At 37.1% G+C, this 23,253-nt stretch overlaps 1 protein-coding gene across 5 annotated transcripts; it reads right to left on the reverse strand.

Moving 5' to 3' along the window:
- Positions 1-223: 223 nt before the first annotated feature.
- LOC127933572 (kinesin-like protein KIF20B) lies at positions 224-23,179 on the reverse strand. 5 transcript variants are annotated; one of them, XM_052530635.1, is made up of 34 exons: positions 23,007-23,166; positions 22,564-22,677; positions 22,354-22,443; positions 22,045-22,164; positions 21,517-21,655; positions 20,748-20,932; positions 20,600-20,651; positions 20,286-20,498; positions 19,649-19,760; positions 19,468-19,539; positions 19,232-19,378; positions 18,987-19,143; positions 18,219-18,473; positions 17,922-18,061; positions 17,674-17,809; positions 17,338-17,545; positions 16,798-16,847; positions 16,540-16,659; positions 14,327-14,474; positions 12,668-13,607; positions 11,350-11,488; positions 11,123-11,245; positions 10,963-11,023; positions 10,718-10,843; positions 10,114-10,232; positions 9,864-10,019; positions 9,594-9,770; positions 8,825-8,965; positions 8,491-8,571; positions 7,708-7,914; positions 6,697-6,756; positions 2,804-2,906; positions 2,568-2,704; positions 224-709 (listed from the first exon to the last, which is right to left on the reverse strand). In XM_052530635.1, exons 2-34 carry the CDS (start codon positions 22,669-22,671, stop codon positions 698-700), a joined length of 5,034 nt encoding a protein of 1,677 aa, XP_052386595.1. In that variant the 5' UTR covers positions 22,672-22,677; positions 23,007-23,166; the 3' UTR covers positions 224-697. The 5 variants fall into 5 exon arrangements, with proteins under 5 accessions (XP_052386595.1, XP_052386592.1, XP_052386593.1 ...); XM_052530632.1 differs by lacking the exon at positions 224-709 and adding an exon at positions 1,509-2,023 and having other exon boundaries at positions 23,007-23,179; XM_052530633.1 differs by lacking the exon at positions 224-709 and adding an exon at positions 1,509-2,023 and having other exon boundaries at positions 17,680-17,809.
- Positions 23,180-23,253: the final 74 nt, after the last annotated feature.

Below are 23,253 nucleotides of genomic sequence, written 5' to 3' on the forward strand. Positions count from 1 at the left end.
CCATAGGTGAGAGTAGGAACATAGATTGACCGGTAAATCGAGAGCTTTGCCTTACAGCTCAGCTCCTTCTTCACCACGACAGACCAGTACAGCGACCGCATTACTGCAGAAGCTGCACCGATCCATCCGTCAATCTCACGTTCCATCCTTCCCTCACTCGTGAACTAGACCCCAAGATACCTGAACTCCTCCACTTGAGGCAAGAACTCTCCACCAACCTGAAGTGGTTTGTAAAAATGTTTTAATGCAAATCTCTTATACAGTTTAAACAGATTTTTATTTTATTTTACACTTCATTTGAACAGTATAAATTATAGTCACTCATCCTCACCCTGGCACAGATAGGGCAAGATGGCACATGTGACAACAGAGCATCAATTTTCTCAAAGTCTGAACAAATTGGTTGGATTCAAGAAATCAGTAACACAGAGTGGAAATCTTCACCCAGCATTCCTCATGATGAACTCACTACTTTGTCTCAAACCTATTTTAAGTGAATCTCCTGATGAGGCTGAGCAATTAGACCCATCCCCACAGGCTCTGAATTCTTCTGTTTCTCTTCAGCACATGACATAGTGCCAGGAAAGACAGAACTGCACTCTGCCTGTTTATCATTTCAAAATGATGTGGTAATTTACTGCCATCAATTATAGGTATGGGAGATGATTATTACTGCATTGTTTACCAGGCCTGGGTGCTACAGATGCATCTACAGGAACAAGACAAAAAGAGATTGGAACAAAATTAAAAAATGACTACTTTGTGTGTCAATGCGGCAATTAAGTGACGCAATCAAATGACACTGACAATGACTCACTTTGTGCAAAAAAAACAAAAAAACAAAAACAGACAGTGACATTTAACTCATGATTAAGGTTGGTCTCATGACCCGACAGCTAGGAATTACGTAAACAGATTGTGAATGAATTTTTCAAACCTTATTTCTAACATTCACAATTTTGAAATAAGAGGAAAATTGCATTTCAGTGACCTGCACAAGCACAGCTGGGCCGCACGTGGTTCATTTTGTATGTTTTTTTCTTCCTCTTCATCTCTCATTCCTCCTCCTCACAGTTGGTTTTCACTCCTCCATTTTGTCTTCTCCACATGCTCCCACACTTTTGACACTATCAAAACCATGATTCATCATTTGCAAGCAGCCACCCCGTTCACATCCTGTCATTCAGAGCCAACAAAAGCATAGACCTGTTCCCAGTTCCTCACCCTTCCCCTCTCTCCTTTTATGCCATCTTAGAGAAGGACATGGGGCCACACACTGAGATCAGGAAATTCAATTACCCATCTGTTACATAAGTATCTGTATTTTGTAATTCGACCGAATAGTTCTTTGGGTGTCATTAGGCATCTGGCACACAGTTTTACTGACATGGTAATGGAGAGACTTTATCGTGTGAATGGCACATATTAATGGTCTGTGACAGGGTGATACATACATAAACAAAAACAATTGTTTACAAGTGGGATAAAAATTTAAATCACAAACACCCTTGAACTTTTAATTTGTGCTATATTTTATGTGTGTGTGCATTTTTATATCTTGAACAGTAGAAAGTGGTTAGGGGGAAACAAGAGTTTTGAATTTATATGCAGCACAGCATAAGCACAATGTAAACAAATAACCGTGGTTAAAGTATAAAGCAATAGTAAACCTTGTGTCAAAAATATGCAGTAGTGATTTCTGAACTTCCATTCTAACTCAAGCAGCTAAAATTAGTTCATTCTTCCATACATGAGCTTATGAAATTGTCCATCGTCTCAACTTGCCATCAGAAGCAGCGGTAGTGTTAGTTCATTTCCAGGATAATATGTGTCATATTTGATAAAAAGTAAAAAGTCAATTTATAGATATTTCAAAGTGCATCAAATTAAAAAAAGTTTTTTTTAAACTAATTTGATTTAAAATACAAAGATTAATTGTTCCAGCTTATTTAATGGTCCTAGTACGAAGACGTTTCTTGATAAGGTTTTCACTCTCTTTCTCTTCTGGATTCCGGCCAATGATCTGCAAGGAAGGTCAAATATCAACGGTCACTAAGAACGATCATTTCATTTTAAGTTGAAATCAATTGTACAGATTTACAGCGTAAAGTACAGTACTATTCAAAAGTTTGGGGTCTGTAAGGTTCGTTTTTTCTTTAAAGAAATGAATGCTTATATTTCATAAGGATGCAAGGATATTCAGGATAAAAAGGATATTTAATAAACTGAAAAAAAAAGGTTTTTACAAAAAATAGCAAACTTGTGTTCAACATTGATAATGATAAATGTTTCTTGAGCACCAAATCAACATATTAGAATGTCTTCAATAAGGCTAGTGTAATGGCTGCAAAAAATTAAGCTTTCCCGGTAGAGGAGTAAATCATATTTAAAAATATATTAAAACAGAAAAAAAATTGTAATATTTCACATTATCGCTGTTTTTACTTTATTTATAATTAAATAAATGTAGCCTTGGTGAACATATAGGACTTCTTTCAAAAACACTCAAGAAAAATCGTTCCGATCCTAAACTTTTGAACGTTAATGTAAGTTTACCAGTACAGTACCTGATGGGCTTGTATTTCCATTGGGGAGGAGATATCTGGTCTGTCGTGTTTTCGTCTGTCACATTTGGATTTGAGTTTTAAAGACGTTGCCCCATCATCAGGGGACTTTCCGCTCATCAATCCCATGATCCTCTTTGCTGTGACAGGGAAAGAACGTGATTGTGATTCAAATAATATGCTTTAGTCTGAACTGAATTGACAAAAGGGTAATAATGGTGGAACATTTTTTTCCAGACCTTTGCTTCCAAGAAAGGTAGGAGAGCCCTGAAGAAAGTCTCCCATCTTCTGCTTCGTTTTGTCTTTTCTCCCTTTTTGGTTTGACTCATGAGCATTAGAGGGCTGAGAGGAATGAGAAGAGAGTTCATCACTCACTGTAATCACTCGACACGGCTATGATCTGGGTTCATGACTCTTGCAATCACAGTCTATGAGTGCGTGTGTGATGCAGTGGCCACCGTTGTCTAGATCTCCTTCCTTCTTCTCATTTCTACCTAATTACATGTCTTAGTTAACCTAATCCAATGTTCATTTTAATGGAAAACTTTTGTTTTCAAATAAATGTTCTTAGTGTTTGAGCATTAGAATGTGGTCCCTCACCACTCCCTGATGAAGCAGCAGGCGAGGAGTCATTCTACTCCTTATATTCCTGATGTTCTTACTTTCCAACCCATCCTGAGGGATGGCAAAGTGCAAGAGTAAATAAGTATTTCAGAAGTTCAGAGTTCGGAAGGGTAACATAAATGCTTTGGTTTCTTTTAGGCATGTTTACATGCACTTTGTGTCTGTGAAGTGTAACCAAAGCAACAACAACAACAGATTTGCATTGTGATTTCACACTAACAGTGTTTTCTGAGGTGTAACAGACCTACACTTCTGTACACAAGAAAAAGTGATTTCTGGCTTACAAATGTAATGTTTATTTTATAAAATGGTTATTGGAAGTGGGCCATAAAGAATGTTGTGAACTTGACCAGCATGAAATCTAACTACTGTTAAAATGTTTGACTTCAGATTTTTTTCTTTTTAAAATAATGAACATTTTTATTAAGCAAAGAAGCATTAAACTTAAAAAGTAACACTTATAATTAAATTTATAATGATTACCAATTATCATAAATAAATGCTGTTCTTTCTATTACCCTGAAAAATCATCTCACGGTTTCCACAAAAATATGAAGTGCCGCAAATGTTTTCAACACCGATAATAAGGAGAAATGTTTCCTGACCATCAAATCAGCATATTAGAATGGTTACTGAAGGATCATTTGACACAGAAGACTGGAATAATGGCTGTTGAAAATTCATCACAGGAATAAATTACATTTGAGATGCAGTCTTTGTGAACATAAGAGACTTCATTAAAAAGAAAACAATAAAAAACTCTTACCAATCTCAAACTTTTGAACAGTAGCACACAACTAAATGGTTATAAATCCACATTGGACCCAAACTCAAAAGTGTAGCTATAAATTGCTTCTATTATCTTAATTCAGTCAGATTTACTGAATAAAAGGGTTTGTGTGCGCTCACCACTGCATGTGAAAAAGATCATAAATAAGAGTTTAGCATGGATGCTGTGTCTGTAACCTCTTTAAATGGGTGCCAAAATGAATATGTGCACTTAGAATCTGAATGCTAGGCTGTGATTGGTCAGATAAGATGTGATGGATGTTATGATGATCAACTCCAAGGAAAAAATTCTGCGACGCAGTGTTTAACAGACCCTCTGCTTATGTTTTGATCAACAGGGAATTGGAGAATGTTAAATGCTAAATGCATATGGAGAAACATAGCACTGGGAGAGGCCTGCCTCTCTGATCTGAATTTTTAATCCTAACAAAACACAAATTGGTTCCAGGTCAATGGCAATAAAATTCTTGAGACTCAAAGAGAACAGAACCCTGAGGATTAGTTGACAGATCTAGTGCCAAGAGAGTACAGTGCATTAAATCATTATTAATAAGACAACAGAGCATCTTCCATATCCTTCTCAATCTCTCTCTCTCTCTCTCCACACACAAACAAATAATATGAGGGGAAAACATTTAATATGCAGAATAAATAAAAGATTCCGTCTGAAAGCGTTCTTAGTGTATCTCTAGTGACTCATCATTTTCAGTATCTTCTTGTCTCTCTCTCTCCAACCTCTGCATTCTCCCTTCATCAATCCCTTCCTGTCGTTTTCTCTCTCTCTAGACAACAAGATCATATCTGTGAAATTGCATGTGACAGCCAATGCCACACTCGTAACCCCCGCCAGTCTAAACGGGACAGACAGGGGCGGATCTCTGTCTGTCACACCTGTCACCTGCCGTTTCCAGTGTTGATAGGTGAGATACTATACCACTCTCTGACTTGCAAGCTTGCATTAAAGGAAGACTAATGCCCTGACTTCATGGAACCTGTCAAGTCGTTCACAGTTCAATGATTTCTATCAGTGTATCCGAGGGAATCGCGTAAGGAATCGAGACTGATGGCTTGTTCTGCAGTTTGGTGCTAGTGTTTCCCTGCCATAAAATGGGAAAGTTTAATTAAAATAATTCAGAGGTGTCGATGGTGAAGATATTGCATGATCACAATGATTTCCTCCAATTAAATATGAAACGTCATGACCTTGAGGATTTGATGAGTGAATGATGAATTATGGGTCCATTTTAAATTCTACAGAGCATTATCTCCCAAAGCCTTTGTCGTTTATGCTTCATGAAGAAACAAATGCCATGCGACCGAGGGCATGGATGGCTCTTTCAGGTAATATCACCTTAATGGATCTGTAAAACCATATAGCAAAACCTAGTCCATTTACACACACACCTTAATAGAGAGGTTATTTCTTTGATGCATCAAAGGCTTGTGGGATAATGACTCATGAGTTGTATTTCCACCATCAGGAACTCTAACCAAATGGTCTGGATATAATGGTCATTTAACTTTATTATGGATTTTAAAGGGTTAATATGACTACTGGTAAGATTACATTTCTCCTTTTGTAGACTTTATAGGTCTGGACTAGGTCATGTTCTGCTTTTAGTAAATGGGTTTGGAAGCTAGTTCAACCTGAAACAACATTTGCAAATGTTTCTTTCATAAAGGGACAGTTTGCAATAGATGATGGTCTACTGAAGCGGCATCCACTTTTTGAGGAGACATGGTAATTATTTTGAAAAATCCCAATGATAGAACCTTTTCAAATCTTTGCTATTTATTATTGCTGTGACCTTTATTACATTATATAGAATCAAAAGGTTGCACTACTACTAGTATCTAAAACAATGACTAAATATACTACCGTTCAAAAGTTTGGAGTCAGTTAGAAATCAATACTTCTATTCTATGGCAACATAATATTACACTATATACAATATTTCTATGAATAAATCTCTGACAGAGACTATCAGCCAATCACTGTGTGCATTGTTTGTAAGCATGCTGACATCATCCATAGCAACACCCCGCCCATATTATTAGTCTTCTGCCTAATCCTTAGTAAAAGTTTGTCTCAGAAGCTTTGTGAATAGGTTTTTAAGAAAAAAAACTCTTAGCTTAAAACTTTTACTACTATTTAGAAGAAGTCTTAGTCGTAAGATAAAATGTTTTGTGAATACCGGCCCTGATCAGTATATTAGTGTACACTGAAGGATTTTGTGACACTGAAGACTGGAGGACTGGCTGCTGAATATTCTGCTTTGCTGTCACAGGAAAACTTAAACTATATTAAAACAGACCAAAAGTAAAATGTTAGCTATAACAGTAAAATGTTATACTTTATTTTATATCATATAAATGCAGACTTTCTGAGCATAAGATTTCTTTTTCCAAAGCAAAAACAAAACATCTGACTGGCTAGGTGATGTCAATTAAGAATGAAAGCATTTTTTAAAGACAAACTCTGCCAATAGCTTATTTAATGGAGAACCTCCATCTCACAGATTTGGTCGAATTGATTTAGTGAAAAAAATATAGAGGGCCAAAAAAAGGTAATTACACAATTTATGGATTTAAACTTCCAATATCCAGCTCAGTGGGATGACCTGAGGAAATTAACATGACCCTGAGTGTCTGAGAGTCCAGACCATTAGAAGTACTGAAGGTGGAAGAGCTGTGGCAGGATTAAACAGGAAGAGGGTACCTGAGGACTGGGTTCAGAGAAAGTTTTCTTTTTCACCACACTGCTTCTGCCTCCTTTCCTCTTCAAATAAACAGAAGCACCATTAAAAATAGTAAGTGCCATTCAGTTACAAAACTCTCCAACAATTAGCAGCTACAGAGAACGTGGAAGCGTGACTCTGTTGCCAGGGACATCTGGCGAGAGAGCACACAAATTCCTTGACAATACGAGACACTTATTTCTAACTGAAAGCATTCTTTCAGTGTGCAATAAAACATCTTCACTGCAGTGCTCAGAGAGAATAACATGACCTACCCAGACTAGAGAATAAGTGCATAGCTACCCTTATAAAGAGTAATATAATAAAATGTTAACACCCTGTTTAGTCAGCGTTTATGGTAGATTTATACTTGTGCATTTGTAATCCCTTTGTCTGAACAATTCAATTAGATTTCCATAAACAGGCTTTAGAAATCTATAAACTTACTGTGTATTCTATAATTTTTGTTATTGCTCCCAAAACAAGTGTCTGCAAGTGTTTATGTTGCCTGGAGAAGAGTGTGTGAGGTTAAGCCAAGGCACGCTCAACCACACACACATATAAATATATTCTCTCACACAGAACTATATGCTTAATAGTACTGCAATTTGACTGCCCATGCACAATAAACACTGATCGTAAAGCATAAGTGAGGAAAATTAGAGGCTTGTTAATGACTAATTAGGACAATTAAAGAGCTGTTGTTGGCTGTGCAGTTTAGGTCAGCAGCAAATGGTCTGCTGGTTATATGAAGAATATCAATAATAATAATTTTTTATAATAAACCAAAGGACAGGAAGCGGATTGAACATTGTGCGATAAATCTGAACTAACATTCTACTCTATTTCCCATGATTCTATGGGCAGAAACTGATTAGACATATCTTTCAACCACAAGATGATTGAAGGTCATTTCAGTTGGAGCACTCAGTTCTCATTTGTGTGAACTGAGAACCATTTTCTAAATCACCTCCATCGATTTCATTTCTCACCTTCTCTCCGCTCTTCCTCTTGCGCATGGGTCGGGAGATTTTAACAGTAATGGCAGAGTCTTCTCCTTGACGCTTAAGAGCGAAACGATCTGGCTGCAGAGGGCTGAAGGAAATTTCCAACTCGGGCTTCGGAAACCTGGAACGTTTGCCTGTTTCCGTGCAGATCTCTGATGAATCGAGCACCAGCGGACAGCTGCCAGACGAACTCTGTGATATGAAGATCATCATTACTATTATTTAGTTAATTATCTTAATCAGTGGACTTAGAAATATGTGCATATATAAAACATGCAACAAAATCAAATTCATCTAATGAGACAGTAGCATGAGATATACTGCAGCCATAAAATACTACAGATTAATAGTCAAATATGCTTATTTGGTCCTGAAGAGATTTATTTTTATTATTAATGCTGAAAACAAAAGTGCTAATTAATATTTTTTTGTGGAAACTGATACTTTTAACAGGATTCTTCGATGGATAAAAGAACAGCATTTAAATATAAATGTCTTTATAAATATTCATCTAAATCATTAAAACATTATACCATTAGTGTCAGCATAACAACCTTCTCTCGTGGTGTTTATCTATTGTTACTGACAGATGGATTGTTAAAAACTAAGAGAGATGAATATGCATTTGTTACATTTGGTCAAAAAAGAAAACTGCATCTACTATTGCACAAAATGGGTATCATCTAAATGAAAAACAAAATAATCAAGCAACAGAAAGTAATTGACATGTTTATATTTAAATGATAAACAAGATGCATTTCTGTTTACCTGACTGGTGACAGATCCTCTGGTTCTGCTTGTGTGTTTAAGTTTACTGGTGTTCATATCAGATAATTCTGCTTCCATCGTCTAGCACAGCAATTAAGAGACAGTCATTAACATTCCTCACTCCATATTTATATAAATAATTTTTAGATAAATAATATGATCGTTTAAAGGACAAGGCCACTTAGCAGTGCGTTTTGTACAAATGCCAAAATGCAGTCTGTTCGGAAACATTCAGAGTAAAGTCACTTCAAATTACGATCTTGAACTATTGACAGTGACTCTAATGAGTAATCAAAGGTAAGGGAGAATGGCAGAAATAAGACGCGTGTCAGACCTGGGTAGATGAGTGTCTGTGAAGGCTGCTGTCTATGACACTGACACAGAGCTGTTCCTTTAGTTTCTGGATCTCTGCTTCCTTTGCAACCAGCTCTGCCTGCAGTGCCTCAGTCCTGCTGTCCTCAGTGACCTCCTGAGACTGGGACAAAATGGTAAAACAGCACTTCATGTAGGCTGAAACTGATGAAGCAACGAACATCTCAGCAAACAATCAGGTGGTAATAACTAACAATTTAAAAATGATGTATATTTTTAGAAGCAAGACAATTGTTCACAATGTTTATCTGTGTGTATAGATTGAAACATATACATGATTTCTAGTCACACAGGCTACATAACTAGGCCTCCATAATAATACAATATTTTTCAGCTGGATAGAGGTCCCAGTCAGCTTTAGTTCAGCTAAAAATAACTTCTGAAGTTCTGCTAATTGGACACTAACAAAGTAAACGTATCTGGACTATTTTGCAGTCGTACAATGATATTATGAAATTAACCCTTAGAATGTTTGTCAACCAGTCAGACAATAATGACGATACTATCACACTTCCCTACATGCACCTGTACTGCCACTGACTGAATTACCTCAAGAATGATTGAATATCATCTGAATTAAGAATGCTGAACAAATATATTAAAATTGGTTAAAACATTTTTTTTAAAGTAATTAAATTTCTTTCCTAGTAGAAATTAATATTTTAATTGGTCAAAAGTACCAGTAGTGTAGAATGAATAGAAAGAGAGTTTGTAAGTGACACTCGACTGACCTCTGGTGTTTGGGGGGTGCTTCTGGACTGTAGGATCTTGATCTGTTGGTCTTTCTCTGCATTGGACATGATGAACTTCTTCAGCTGAACTTCAAGAGCAGAGACAAGTGTGTCTCTATCTTTTCTCCAGCTTTCCATCTCTTCCTCACAAGCAGCAAGACGTGCGACAAGAGACTCCTAATTTACACAAATCAACAGTCATCCTCTCTTTAATTAAAAATATATTGTCTAATATTGCCTCTGGAGACACACACTGTGACTGCTCTTTACCTTTTCGGCCTGTTGGCGAGCATGCCGTTCTCGATCATCAGCGAATCGCCTCATGTCCTGATTCCTTCTCTCCTCAGCCTCTTTAGCCTGACCGATCAGAACCAACTTCTCTTCCATCCACTTCTTGCGCTCTGCTTGGTGCTTCTCACTAGCCAGCTACAAACATGAACCCCAAAGAACCACACAAAGACAATAAGTACACATTTCCTCTTACAGTTGGAGAAATTGTGAAAACATTTGGACAACAGACCTTTAAGCTCTCCTGGGCCTGAGCAGTCTGTTGTCTGGCCTGTAAAACATCATCAGAGAATGATCTGGAATCTCTCCTGTTCTTCTGTTTAGGTAGTATTTCTCTCAACCTCATCAGATCTGGAAAAAAAAACAGTGAGGTCTGAGTCTTAATTAGGATCCGATAAAAAATGTTGACATGAAAATAAGAAATATTTAACATTCTGAACGTATTCTAGGTCACTATGAAATAAGTACACATGTGACTATGATCATACGAATTCCTTGGTACTGATTTTTTGTTTTGTTTCCATTGAAGAACAAGATTACCTCAAATCATGCTGGAGAACATGATCATGCGTTTACATCAATAACGCAAATTGGAGACTAACCAAATAGTTCAGAAAATTTTGAAATGTAGATTTTTCTTTTAAACTTAAACTTAATTTAAATTGTTACATGCAGTATGTTTTATTTTTATTTATTTTTTCAGTTTATGTTGTTAGTAAGCAACACCATGCAATACTTTTATCAAATATACAATTTTACATGTATGATATTACTATTTAACGCTGTACAGTTCATTAATGTCTTATGAATGCAATATTCTCCATGTAATCTTGTACCCTGAGTGAGCTTATTTATCTGAGCCTCTCTGTTGTCCAGCTCCTGGTCCAGCTCTGTCTGTGTTTCCTCCTGTTCTGCCAGAGCCAAACGCATATCTTCAATAACATGCTCACGCTCCTGCAAATCTACACAGACCATCAACAAACATTAACATGCATTACAGTTTATTGGCACACATTTAATTAAACAATGAAAAAGAAATGACACACGCTCATGCAGACGCACGCAGTTAAACAAGCTATACCTTTACATGCTTTCTGATAGAGCAGCAGATTCTCATCTGACTTAGATTCAGAAGATCGTTTCTGTTTTAGAACAAAGAGAAAATATTTAGTTCACATGACAATGTCGATAAATGTTTCTCTCTTTCTGGTTTTAGGTATTCATCGCTGGGCAGTGCTTACAGCTTTTAGCTGGTTGATGGTGAGGCCCCTGTTGGTGATCTCATTCTGGAGATGTGCTTTAGTCTTTTCTAGGTCACTGAGCTTCATTCGTAGAGATTTCTCAGCATCCCGCATGGAGGAGATCTATATCAAACCACATAAAGAGTTTTGGCACAAGTCAACAACAGTCACAGTTCAGCACAATTTTGCCCACGTGGTAAAGACGTCGAATCTGACTGAGTTCTCACCTCTTTCTGGACCTGCTGAATCTGTTTCTTTGAGTCACAGAGTTTTTCCCGAAGATCAGATGAATCATCTTCCCTTCTGCGAAGATCGACAGCCATACTGTTCAACTTGCACTCGCTAGTTTTAATCTCCTCCTTTAACCTGAGTGATGAAAAACCACATACACATTGAATGAATACTAAAAAAAACAAAACAACAACAAATCTTAGGCAAAATTACTGATAAATGATCCCCGATTATTTGAGCAATTTCCAAATCCAAATTCTTTTTGAGTACTTTGTGTAAAATTAGTTTTCTTTTCAATTCGGGAAATGTCATTTTTCTGCTACTAAATCGTAATTATATATAGAAATGATATCGCCCTCCATGCCCTCTAGATACTGATAAATAATGATAATAGATTGAGTTGTTTTTTGCTACAGTGAGAAAAGACAACAAAAAAGCCTTTCAGGGTGCTAAAATAAATCAAAGTCTATTTGTGTGGGATGATCATTAATCCAACAAAAGCAGCAATACTGTGCAATATATTTGACAAATAAAGCAAAATACAACATTTCTTAAGCTTGTTGATGTAGTCCTGAAAACAACAAACGATCAAAGTTTATAGGAAAGCTGCTAATATTTAACAGCATTAAATTCTGTTCCTGAGACAGATATCAAGCTTTGTTTTTTTTTTTTGTTTTTACAAAGAATCAACATTATACAATTCAATTCTAAACAAAAAGACTGGATACAAGTGAACTGACTAATTTCTGCACTAGCAGCGGCACCAGACAAAATCATAATACATAATATAATATAAATAATTATTTGTATTTTATATATTACACAACTGTTCTAAAGTAGGGGGTGCACTTTAAACATCGTTCGATAATTAATGTGCATCTCATCAGTACAGCTGGGTTCTCTAATCAGCAGTAAATTCCATCAGGTGCCTGATTTCACATTGAGCAGCTGTTACTGCACAGCAGAGCTTATGTGAAATCACGGATCTTATTATCAATGTTGAAAACAATTGTGCTGCTTAACAATTTTCTAAGGATTCTTCGATGAATACGTTTCCAAGAACAGCATCAGCATTGTTTTTTAGCAACAATTATAAAAGGTTCTTTTATCAATTTTGATCATTTAATGCATTCATTTATTTCAATCTTTAAACAGTAGTTTATATGAATAAAATTAATATTACAACTAAAAAATTATGAATGTGTTTGAAACGTGTGACTAATGCTACAAAAATAAACTGAAATGATTTTGTATGGTGGTTTAATGTGACTTGAATTTTAGGAAACTGTATTATAATTGTGAAAGATAACTGACCGGTTGATCTCTTCTTGTCTCCTCTGTAGCTCTGCATCTTTCTGAGCAATGGCCTCCTCTGCCACAGCCAGCAGCTCTCTCCTCCTCTCCACCTCCCTCCTGTGTGCCTCCTGCACCGCTTGCGTCTCCTCCTCCTCCAGCCTCTTCTGCAGTACTAAGAGCTGAGCCTCTTTTGATGCTAAGTCTTTCTCCCTCTGTGCCAGTTCAGCCTTTTCAGACACTGTGATGTTTATGTTGCTATGGGTCTCCTTGTTTTTAGATCCAAGAGTGTAAGGGTTCATCGGCCCCAGTTCCCCATCTTTAAACCCCTCCTCTTTGGACAGATGTGCTGTATTTTTTACTTCTTTCTCTTTCTCAAGGCATCTGACTTTCTCCTCTAGTTCAGCTTTGACCCCATGAAGGGTTGTGACCTCAACCTGCAGGACAGAGTTGACTTTTTTGAGGTCATCATAGTCAGCTAATGTGTTTCTGGAGGTTTGTGCTTCCTGTTTCAGTAATGAAATTTCCTGTTCAAGAGTCAAGATTTGTTTGCTCCTTTCTCCCAGTCCGTGATCTTGCTTAGCCATTTGTGATTTCACAGCAGCCAGTTCTTGATATGCACCTTTTAAATGTTCTGTAGTGTTGCTATAACTGGACACAACTTCTAATTTCAAACTGCTGCAATCCACTGCCGTTGCCATTGGTTTGGTTTCCAAGGATGTCTGATAAACCTTTCCTTGCAGAATATGCTCCTGTGAAACTCTTTCTTCCAGTTTAGATTTCCGATCCTTGATGCAAACATCTAATGTGTGGCATTCCCGTTCCAGATCTGTGATCTGCTTGTCTTTTTGTTTGGATTCATCAAGGCAACACTTCAGCTGACCTTTGACCTCAAGAAGGGCGGAGTCTTGACACCCATTATTTGAAACATTGTCTTGTACTCTTGAGTCCTCCAGGGGACCTATAAATAATAGAAATCTTTAGAAACATAAAAATATATATATATATATTGATGATGTGTCTGTGACATGCAATTATACAATATTTTATATTTGCAAAGTATAAATCATTTTAATTAAAAAATTGCTTCAAAAGTAAATTTAGTTAAGTACAATGACTCAGGCATTTCAACTGTATTACTACTGGCCTGGCAACAAAGTCCGTAATGAATTTTATCTAAAATGCACTAGTCTTGTACAATGGACAAAATTTCCAATTTGATTTCATTTTGAAGATGAAAGATGGGTATTTAAATGTGAAATTACTCAGCCTGAAATCCTCCTGTTCATACTCAGGAAGCACCTCATGCATGTCTGGGATGCTTTAATTCTATAATAAAATTTATGTTACTCAACTTTTTTATGTAAAAGTCAAGCACCTTATAGTGCTTTTAATTTTGTGCAGTGTTCGCAATGTGTAAAATAAATATACTTTATTCAGCTGAGCAAATAAAAACAGAACACTTCACAGAATTCTTTGATATACAGGGCTTATGCAGGGAGTTAACTTTTTCTAAAAAAAATTATGAACATTTTACATATTATGATCATTTCTTTATGCTCGAGAGCCTTTTTCGAGCATGAAGGTATTGTCGGCCTTTGACCCGTTTCTCTCGGCCAGCCCCTCTGGTTGTGACAAAAGCTGGAAGGCACTTTTCAGCTCCTGGGGCGGAGTCTGTACCTTTCTTGAGTGGGGGCTGTTCATCAAGCCCCTCCCATTCCTGACGCCTCTTTCTGGTTTCAATCTGGGTGTCGGGCCGCTGCTCTGAGCAGGTACAATTGTGTTTAAGCTGGACGATCTGCTTTTTGATGGAGTCAATTTGAGTTTTCTGGAAATCCACAACAAAAGAAACATGCTAAATAAAAGCATAATGTAAAAACTGTAAAAAAAAAAAAAAAAAAAAAAAAAAAAAACGGTTTGAATTTGAACAGATCTTTTTTACACAAGAGCTCATAGTGAAAATGGGCAAGCTCCAAATAGATACAGATTCACACACACACACAGATGCATCTCAAAAATATTAGAATATCATGGAAAAAGCAAAAAAAAAAAAAAAAAAAAAGCAAACTCTCTTATATTCTAGATTAATTGCACACAAACTGAAATATTTCAAGAGTTTTTTTGTTCTAGTTCTGATGGTTATGACTTACAGGAAAATAAAAAAATCAGTATCTCAAAAAATTTAAAATTTTCTCAAATATCAATCAAAGAAAGATTTACAAAACAGAAATGTTCAAGATCTCCAGAGCAGGTTTAATTATTCACTCAATACTTGGTTGGGGCTCCTTTTGCACGAATTACTGCTTCAGTGCGGAGTGGCATGGAGGCGATCAGCCTGTGGCACTGCTGAGGTGTTATTGAAGCCCAGGTTACTCTGATAGTGGCCTTCAGCTCCTCTGTATTGTTTGTCAGATGTTACTTATCTTCCTCTTCACAGTACTTTATAGATTCTCTGTGAGGTTCAGATCAGGGGAGTTGGCTGGCCTATCAAGCACTGTAATATCATGGTCATCAAACCACTTGGGCAGGTGCTAAAGTTCTTATGCAAAATGAAATCAGCCTCTCCATAAAGCTTGGCAGAAGATGGAAGCATAACGTGCTCCAAAATCTCCTGGTAGATGGCTGCATTGACTTTGGACCTGATAAAACACAATGAACCAACACCAGCAGACGTCACAGCTCCCCAAAGCATCACTAACTTCGGAAACTTCACACTGAACTCTGGATTCTGTGCCTCTCCAGTCTTCCTCCAGACTCCAAATCTTGATTTCCAAATAAAATGGTAAATTTACTTTAATCTGAAAAGAGGACTGAGCAACAGTCCAGTTCTTTTCTCCTTAGCCCAGGTGACATGCTTCTGTCAGTTTTTCTGGTTCAGGAGTGGCTTGGTTCTAGGAATGTGAAAGCTGTAGCCCTTTTCCTGAAGACGTTGGAGTGTGGCGACTCTTGATGCGCTTACTCAGTCCACTCCTTGTGAAGCTCTCCCAAGTTCTTTAATCTGCTTTTCCTGACAATCTTCCCAAGGCTGACGTCATCCATGTTTCTTGTGCACCTTTACCTATCACACTTTTTCCTTCCAGTCAACTTTCTATGACTCGAATATATTTTGATACAGCACTCTGTGAACAGCCAGCCCTTTCAGAAATGACCTTCTGTGGGTTACCCTCCCTGTGGAGGGTGTTGATGATTGTCTTCTGGACAACCGTCAAGTCAGTAGTCTTTCCCATAATTGCGGTTGCATGTTCTCAACTAGCCCAAGAGGTACCCAGTATTTCTACTCAAAATTAAACTAATCAAGCTCAAAATGGAATATTCAAATTTGAGAAACTGACATTTTTATTTTTTACTAAGCTTTAGGTTCTCACCATCAAAATTAAACTTAAAAAAATAAAAGACCTTTTCCATTATATTCTATTTTTTAGATGCACCTGTATATATATAAAAATATAAGTTAATAATTGACCGAATTTTCATTTTTAGGCAAAATATTTTCCATAACCAGCTATGTTGCAGTATTGTTCAAAAGTTTGGGTCAGTAATTGTTTTTAAATACATACAATACAACATTTATAAATGTAACAAAAAATTCAAAGTATTATATTTCAAATACTGTTCGTTTGAACTTTCCATTCATCAAAGAATGTATCAAAGAATGTATAATTGTTTCAGCACAATTATGCTGAAACAATTATTTTAAAAGACAAAAAGGATTTTAAATTGTAGTAATATTTGACAATATTACAGTTTTAACTTGATCAATAAATACAGCCTTTGTGAGCCTAAGAGACTTTCAAAAACATGAAAAAAATCTTACAGACACCAAATGTTTGAACAGTTGTGTACATCCAATTATTCTGGACATTTGAAAACAATATCTTGAAGTTCACACTCACATCCTGAGCCGTGTTTTCTACATGTTGGTCAAGAGCTGTCTGGAGTTTGGTAACCATCTCATCCTTTTGTCTGCACATTTCACTTAGATCCCATTCCCTTTGCCTGTGGCTCTCCAGAACCTAAAAGCAGAAGAACAAGCCACAACTTCAACTAGATGTTTACAGTTTCTGAAGAAAAAAAAAAAAAAAAAAAGTTGCGAGTCTGGTCCTCATATTGTCTGTTAAAATGACAGAAGCCTTTTACAGTGGCAGTTTTACCTTCTTTAACTCCTCCAGTTCATCTGACAGTCTGCTCTGGGTTTCCAGCTCTGTGGGGGAGTACAGAGCTTGGTGTTAGATCAAGCGATTAGAAAGCCTGGTAAGGCAAGTGTGAACACTAAGCAGGTGTTATGTAGTTATAGTAATACTGTAAAAGCATCTGTCTCTCATAATAGTGGTTTCCCAAACTTTCTGGCCAATGAATTTCCACAACTGTTCCATTATTTATTTATTTTTTTTGTCTCATAAAAAGCTATTTCTAGCTGAACAAATACTAAAAGAACCGAGAGGGGAAAAAACAGAGATACTACAAAAACTCTAATTTAAAAATAAATAAATAAATTCCATGACCTAAAACTTAAAAAAAAAATTCATCATGACTTCAGCAGGCCTGGAGGAAAAACTTTTTAAAATTTATAATTGCAGGTTTTCCAGAACATATTTAACATTGAAAGGACAGGGGATGCACTTAAAATGTATGTAGAAGAGTGCAGGTGCAGATTTGTTTTGTGGGTCTGCTCATCTCCAGTCATTTCTCACCCTGTGTTTTGAGTGACAGCTGATTCTGAGTTTCACTGAGCAGTTCTGAAAGTGCCGTGACCTTTTTTTCAAGGTCTTGCAGTGTCACAGAGACTCTAGGGTTGGAGGTCACCAAGCAGGATTGGGCAGCCTGGGCATCCTGTCTGATTCCAGCCAGGTCACTGGTCATAGAGTCAAGCATGCTGTCTAGAGAGACATGGTTCTCTTCCTACACACACACACACAAATTCACCACTACAATTGAGCATTAATAAAATGATTAAAAACTTTTGATCACCTTTTAAAGAAAGTGTTTATACAACCCTGATTATTTACTCCGCACATCTGACAGCATACCTGTACCTCTAATTTGGTCGCAGCTGAATCCATGGTGTCGTCCTTCACAGCTGTTTTCCCCACCAGGTTTTTAAGAATCTCCAGTCTCCGTTCACACCGTTCCTCAATCAGTTCCCTCTCTCTGGATATGCGCTCACTAAAATGAAAAAAAAAAAAAGACATGGAAAGCGGTCTCGGTCATCATATAGCATGACCTGTAATTTGTTTTAATTACACATAATTGAGCACAGGGGCCTTTAATCTCTGACCTGTAATCTTCCTGCATCTGGGAAATCAGCTCAGAGAATTCTTTAGTAACTTCATCTCGAACACGAGCCTCGAGAGCTAGGTGTTCAGCTTTCTTCTTGCTCAACTGCTGCTGAATATCCTCTATAAACCGCAGTTGGGCCTTTACATACAAACACAAAACAGCCATATTGATGCAGAAACCTCAGTGTTAGGCAAACATAAAAACACGCAGCAACAATTTAAAAGTGTAAATATATGCATCAATATTTTTATGTCCTATCTGACAGATAGATCTGGTGTAAGGTGCCAGATCTCACCTCATAAACCTCCTTATCTAGCAGCACAGTTTCTTTCCCCTCTTCTTCAGCATCCAAAATGGTGTCCTCCATTTCACTTTCCTCTTCATCCTCCTCAGTGTCAGAATCTTCCTGGACATCCTCAAGGCTGGGGTCCCACCGTACCAATGAGCTGCGCCGCATTTGCTGGCGATCAGCATTGTTGATTATGAAGGATACCTCTCTGGCACTCCTTTTAACCACCACTGGAACACTCTTAGTGGTGAGGACCACTACCTGAAAAAACAACACAACCGTCCATAAGAAAAATCAAAACAACAACAACAACAACAACATTTCAGCAGTATGCAGACACACTTACATTGATATATACTACAATTCTATTTCACTGAAACTTTGACGCCTCAAGTTCATAAACACATTAGAAATAGAACCCCTATATTGAGAGGTTTAATAAAAGTCTTCTGAAGAAGACACACAATCACTTTATAGGTTTAGGCTTTAATTCACATGCAAACATTGCACAACACAAACACAAAACACATCAAATATGGTAAACTGGAACGCAACCGTACTACCATATTGCATCCATTTTTTCCATTTTTGTCTTGGATTAAACCAAGGATATACCATACACTGGTATATTTTACATCAACGATTCGGTGGAAGTTTTTTTTAAACAGAGGGACAGAAATCACTCAGCTTTCATTCAAAATATCTCAAGTTACATTCAAAGATGAATGCATCCCTTTAAGGATTGAGATGAAGACATATTAGGATGTTACACACCTTTTGAGCTACGGCAGAGAACTTGAGGACATTGACTGTCTCATCATGCATGGAGGCGCACTGGTTAATGTTTACAATCATACAGGCTTTGCCCCGGCCGGTAAAGTATCCCTGCAGATAGTGAGTGAGTTTACTCTCTCTGAATGGAACGTGCTGTCTGAAAAGTCAAAATAAGAGCATTTAAAGGACAAAGGAAAGGAAAAGAACAAAAAAAAGAAAAGAACTAAATAATAAAACTTATATACCTTGCCTGCTGGTTATTTCTGAGTGCATTGATGCATTTTCCCAGGCTGAGTAGAGAGGTGTTGATGTTTCCTGCCTCTTTCAGGCGTTCACCTTTATTTTGTGTTTTAGCACATCGCTCCGACCCGGCCAGGTCACACAGCGCCAGCCTTGAACCAGAGTAAATACTTTAACAAACCTTTCTGAAACACAACACAAACTTACTGCAGAGAGGTCAGATCAGTATTCACAGACTCACTCGCTGACTGACTCGACTCTGGGTATTCCCACATCTTCAACCTTCAGGATCCGGACAGAGAAAATACTGTGGCTAAAAATCAGGCAAAGAGGACATGAACTCAGAATACCATATGCATATACAACACCCACTGCGTTAAAATGGACAAACAAAAGGAAGTTACAGAATTTAAGTAGTGTACCTCCTGCTGGAGAGAATGTTGAGTTTAGTGCTAGAGATGCTCTGGTTCTTTTTGCCCAGTTTCATCACTTTCAAGGCTTCATCAACACTGCTCACCTGCACCCATCTCAGATCTAGAAAATTAACAAAAACTTATGACACAATCTGACACAGCAAATCACTATCCTTAAAACAACTGACCCAATCACCCTTAACACATTTTTTTTCTTGTTGCTCTAGCACCAGCACCTGTCCAGTTTGAGCTATTACACATTATTCCAGACAAAAAAAACAAAAGACAGTTTTTTTTTGTTTTTTTGTTTATTATAATTGACATATAATTGCTCTTTGGAATGATTCAATGGAGAAATATTGCAGTGTAATCTCACTCTTCTCGCTCAAACAGCATATTATGTTTCTGAACTGATCAAATGCATAACTTGAACGCAATTGAATTCAAAATCATCTGTCAAATGCACAAAGGAGAAATATATATAAAAAAAGCAGCCTTACAACATTACAGCATTATTTTTGTTGTTATATACAAACTTTATTACAGCAGAGTTTAACTTTGGCTTGGATGAACCATCAGCTCCATGGAAACAGTGTAACGATTTAATGACAGAATAAATATATTACAGAAACAGATGCTACTTTACCTTTGATGAATGAGTTCCCTTTGACATCCTGACAAAGACGGAGGTTGGTTCTCCGTGAAGCATTGTTTGAATGCTGTTCTAGCAAGTCGTGGATGTTCTCATTGTAGATCTCGCAGAATGAGACCCAAATTGAAAACATGGTGTGTATGTCCATATCGACAGCCAAACTCCTTTCATTCACTGAAGAGCTTATATCACATAAAGTGGAACCATCTAACAGGGAACCAGAACTTTATGTGTCAACCAGACAAACATCATAAACAGACTGACAAGCACAACCATAGAGAGGTGTAACTATAAAAATACATCTTTACCTTCAAGATCAGACTTCGAGCTATGGCAAGACGTACTCTTCTGTGCATCAGTCTAAAGAGAAGACAAAAAATAAAATAAAAAAATCTGAGTCAAATGAAACACCCCTGAAAAACAGAGGTTGTTCGACTCACTCTGCCATTACAGTACCTCTTTAAAAAGCTTGAGCAGGTTGCGTTTGCCAGCTGCTTCCTCATTTTGCTGCTCTTTGGTGAGCCTTATGAAATCCCGGCACCTCTGGGGTTTTAGGCACATCTGGTCGAAGATGCGACCATCCAGACTACTGAAGATCATGTTAAGGGAACGAGGTAAGATGCCTGGATCAGTATCTGGACCTAATACATTAAAACACAATCAGGACATTAAGCTTGAATATGAATATTTTGCAAAAGCAAAGAACAAATTGAGAACAATTCATCCATGCATGCTTTATTTATATATTTTTTGACCTTGTGAGGACTAATCAAAGAGTCATAACAAACATTCAGATCTGCATCTATTCAATTAAAAACCAATGGAAAGAAGCATTGGATTGAAGGGATTGTCCCTGCCATTCTTATTTTCGATACATCATTTTGAACGATTCTATGCTCCTTTTGTTTGCTTCTGCATTCACACAGATACTATTTTACAAGGTTGGTCTGATCAAAACTGACCTTAACTTACTGACCCTACTTTACTTAACTAATTTTAATTGTGAAAGATTCATTAAGTGCACTCTACTTCAAAGAAAAAAAAAAAAATCTTTGTAATCTTTCACTTAAATATATAAAAAAATTGTTTTAACTTGCTAAATTAAATGGGTTTTTAAGCATTAACACATTGTCTTTTAAGCTCTATTGACAACATTTGTGACATTTTATTAATTACAACAGAAAATAATTCAGTCTATCAATACAATTAGATAAAATATACAAACCTAAAAAAGTGAAGGTCTTCCCAGCATTGGTGACACCGTATGTAAAGACCAGAGAATTCTGTCCCTCTAGCACATCCTTCACAAGACCCTTCACTGTGCCATCAAACATCTCCTTCTGTGTAGTGTCTGGACCATAAACCTAAAAATACCACAATGTTAATATCACCTATAATATAATAACCTGTCATACAAGACCAAGTTATAAGCATAACATTTGACCTCAAATAATATTTCCAAAGACAAATATGAAGATTCTTTAGGGTGGTCAAAGAGGAAAAACTACTGTCTCACACGATCAGTCACGATTTAGACCAGGGGTGTCCAAACTAGGCCCTGGAGGGCCAGTGTCCTGCACAGTTTAGCTCCAACTTCTCTCACACACCTGCCTGGTAGTTTCTAGTATGCCTAGTAAGACCTTGATTAGTTGGTTCAGTGTGTTTAACTGGGGCTGGAGCTAAACTTTACCAGACAGTGGCCCCTCCAGAAACAAAATTGTACACCCCTGTTTGTGCTGATGGGTCTGCTTGCCTGAGAGAACTGGAAACGTTGAGCTGTAACTGGCATTGACTTATCGCTGAGCCTGGCAGAAAGAGATGATTGTGGAGCTTTGAGGAGCACCGTCGCTGGAGGATGAATAGCCACACAGTCCTTCAAAAATCAGAGAGAAGGCACAGACTAATCATTTTATTTAGAGGCAATATTTGAAGCCTATAGATAGAGGAATTTACCCTTTAAAACATTTTTCCTAACAAAATTAACAATTTCTTCACGAGGGTCTGCAATTTAGGGCACTGAAAATGTGTGCTGTATCCCTTAACCATTTATTCCTATTTTCACCTGTGATTCTCCATTCTCAATCTCAGCTGCTGAAAATGGTCTTATCCTTAGATACACCTTCAAGTGTTCCTTCTCCAGGTCAGAGGGGTCCTTCAAAAGAAAAAATAAGTCAAAACATTTGATGATTATTTCATAAATCACAATGTACATATCACACAGGGTCCTGTAGTAATGTTCATAAAGTCATGACCGGCTGTCATATTAATTTACCTGGCAATCTGAACACTCGCTGAACTCCGAGGACAGATTTCTTCTTAAATCTTCCACAACTATCATCTCTGGTCTGGCTGTATCATCCTTTAGCCCTGACTCCATCATACTGCTCTAAGAAAACATATAAACATATGAGAAAACATAAAAGAGGGGGATAAATTAACAGCCTCTGAGATACAGAGCATACTTCTGACAACCCTTTTATCACATATGATAGTAATAATACTTTTTTATTTTGAATTTTGTCAATTGTATAATCTTTTGTTCAATTTACCAGACAATCACACAATTTGTATAGATATTTTATACGTAATTAAACCTGGCAACAACAATAAAAAATGACATTAAGATCGACTCGAACTCATAACCTCGACTTCTCACAAAGAACAGGACAGCAAACATGCGCATTAAAAGAAAAAAACGTAATTTAGTTTACTTACATGGCTGTCAAAGGATAAAGTGTGTATTATATTGCTTTTAACTTCGTTGCTGTGATTTATTTGTGTTGTCCCATCTCCCAAACTGTTGCGCGTACTAATTTTCAAATTCCACCAATCGGATAGGCGAGAGCAACTGCAAAGGATGCTGGGAGTGCGTGCTCGTGCACGTCACAGTGACGCTATGCAGAAGATGGACTGCGTTGTGTTTGGTTTGCTTTTTCGATTATTTTTTATGCTGTATTTTTTA

This window comes from Carassius gibelio, chromosome A17, assembly GCF_023724105.1.
Source record: "Carassius gibelio isolate Cgi1373 ecotype wild population from Czech Republic chromosome A17, carGib1.2-hapl.c, whole genome shotgun sequence".
NCBI lineage: Eukaryota > Metazoa > Chordata > Actinopteri > Cypriniformes > Cyprinidae > Carassius > Carassius gibelio.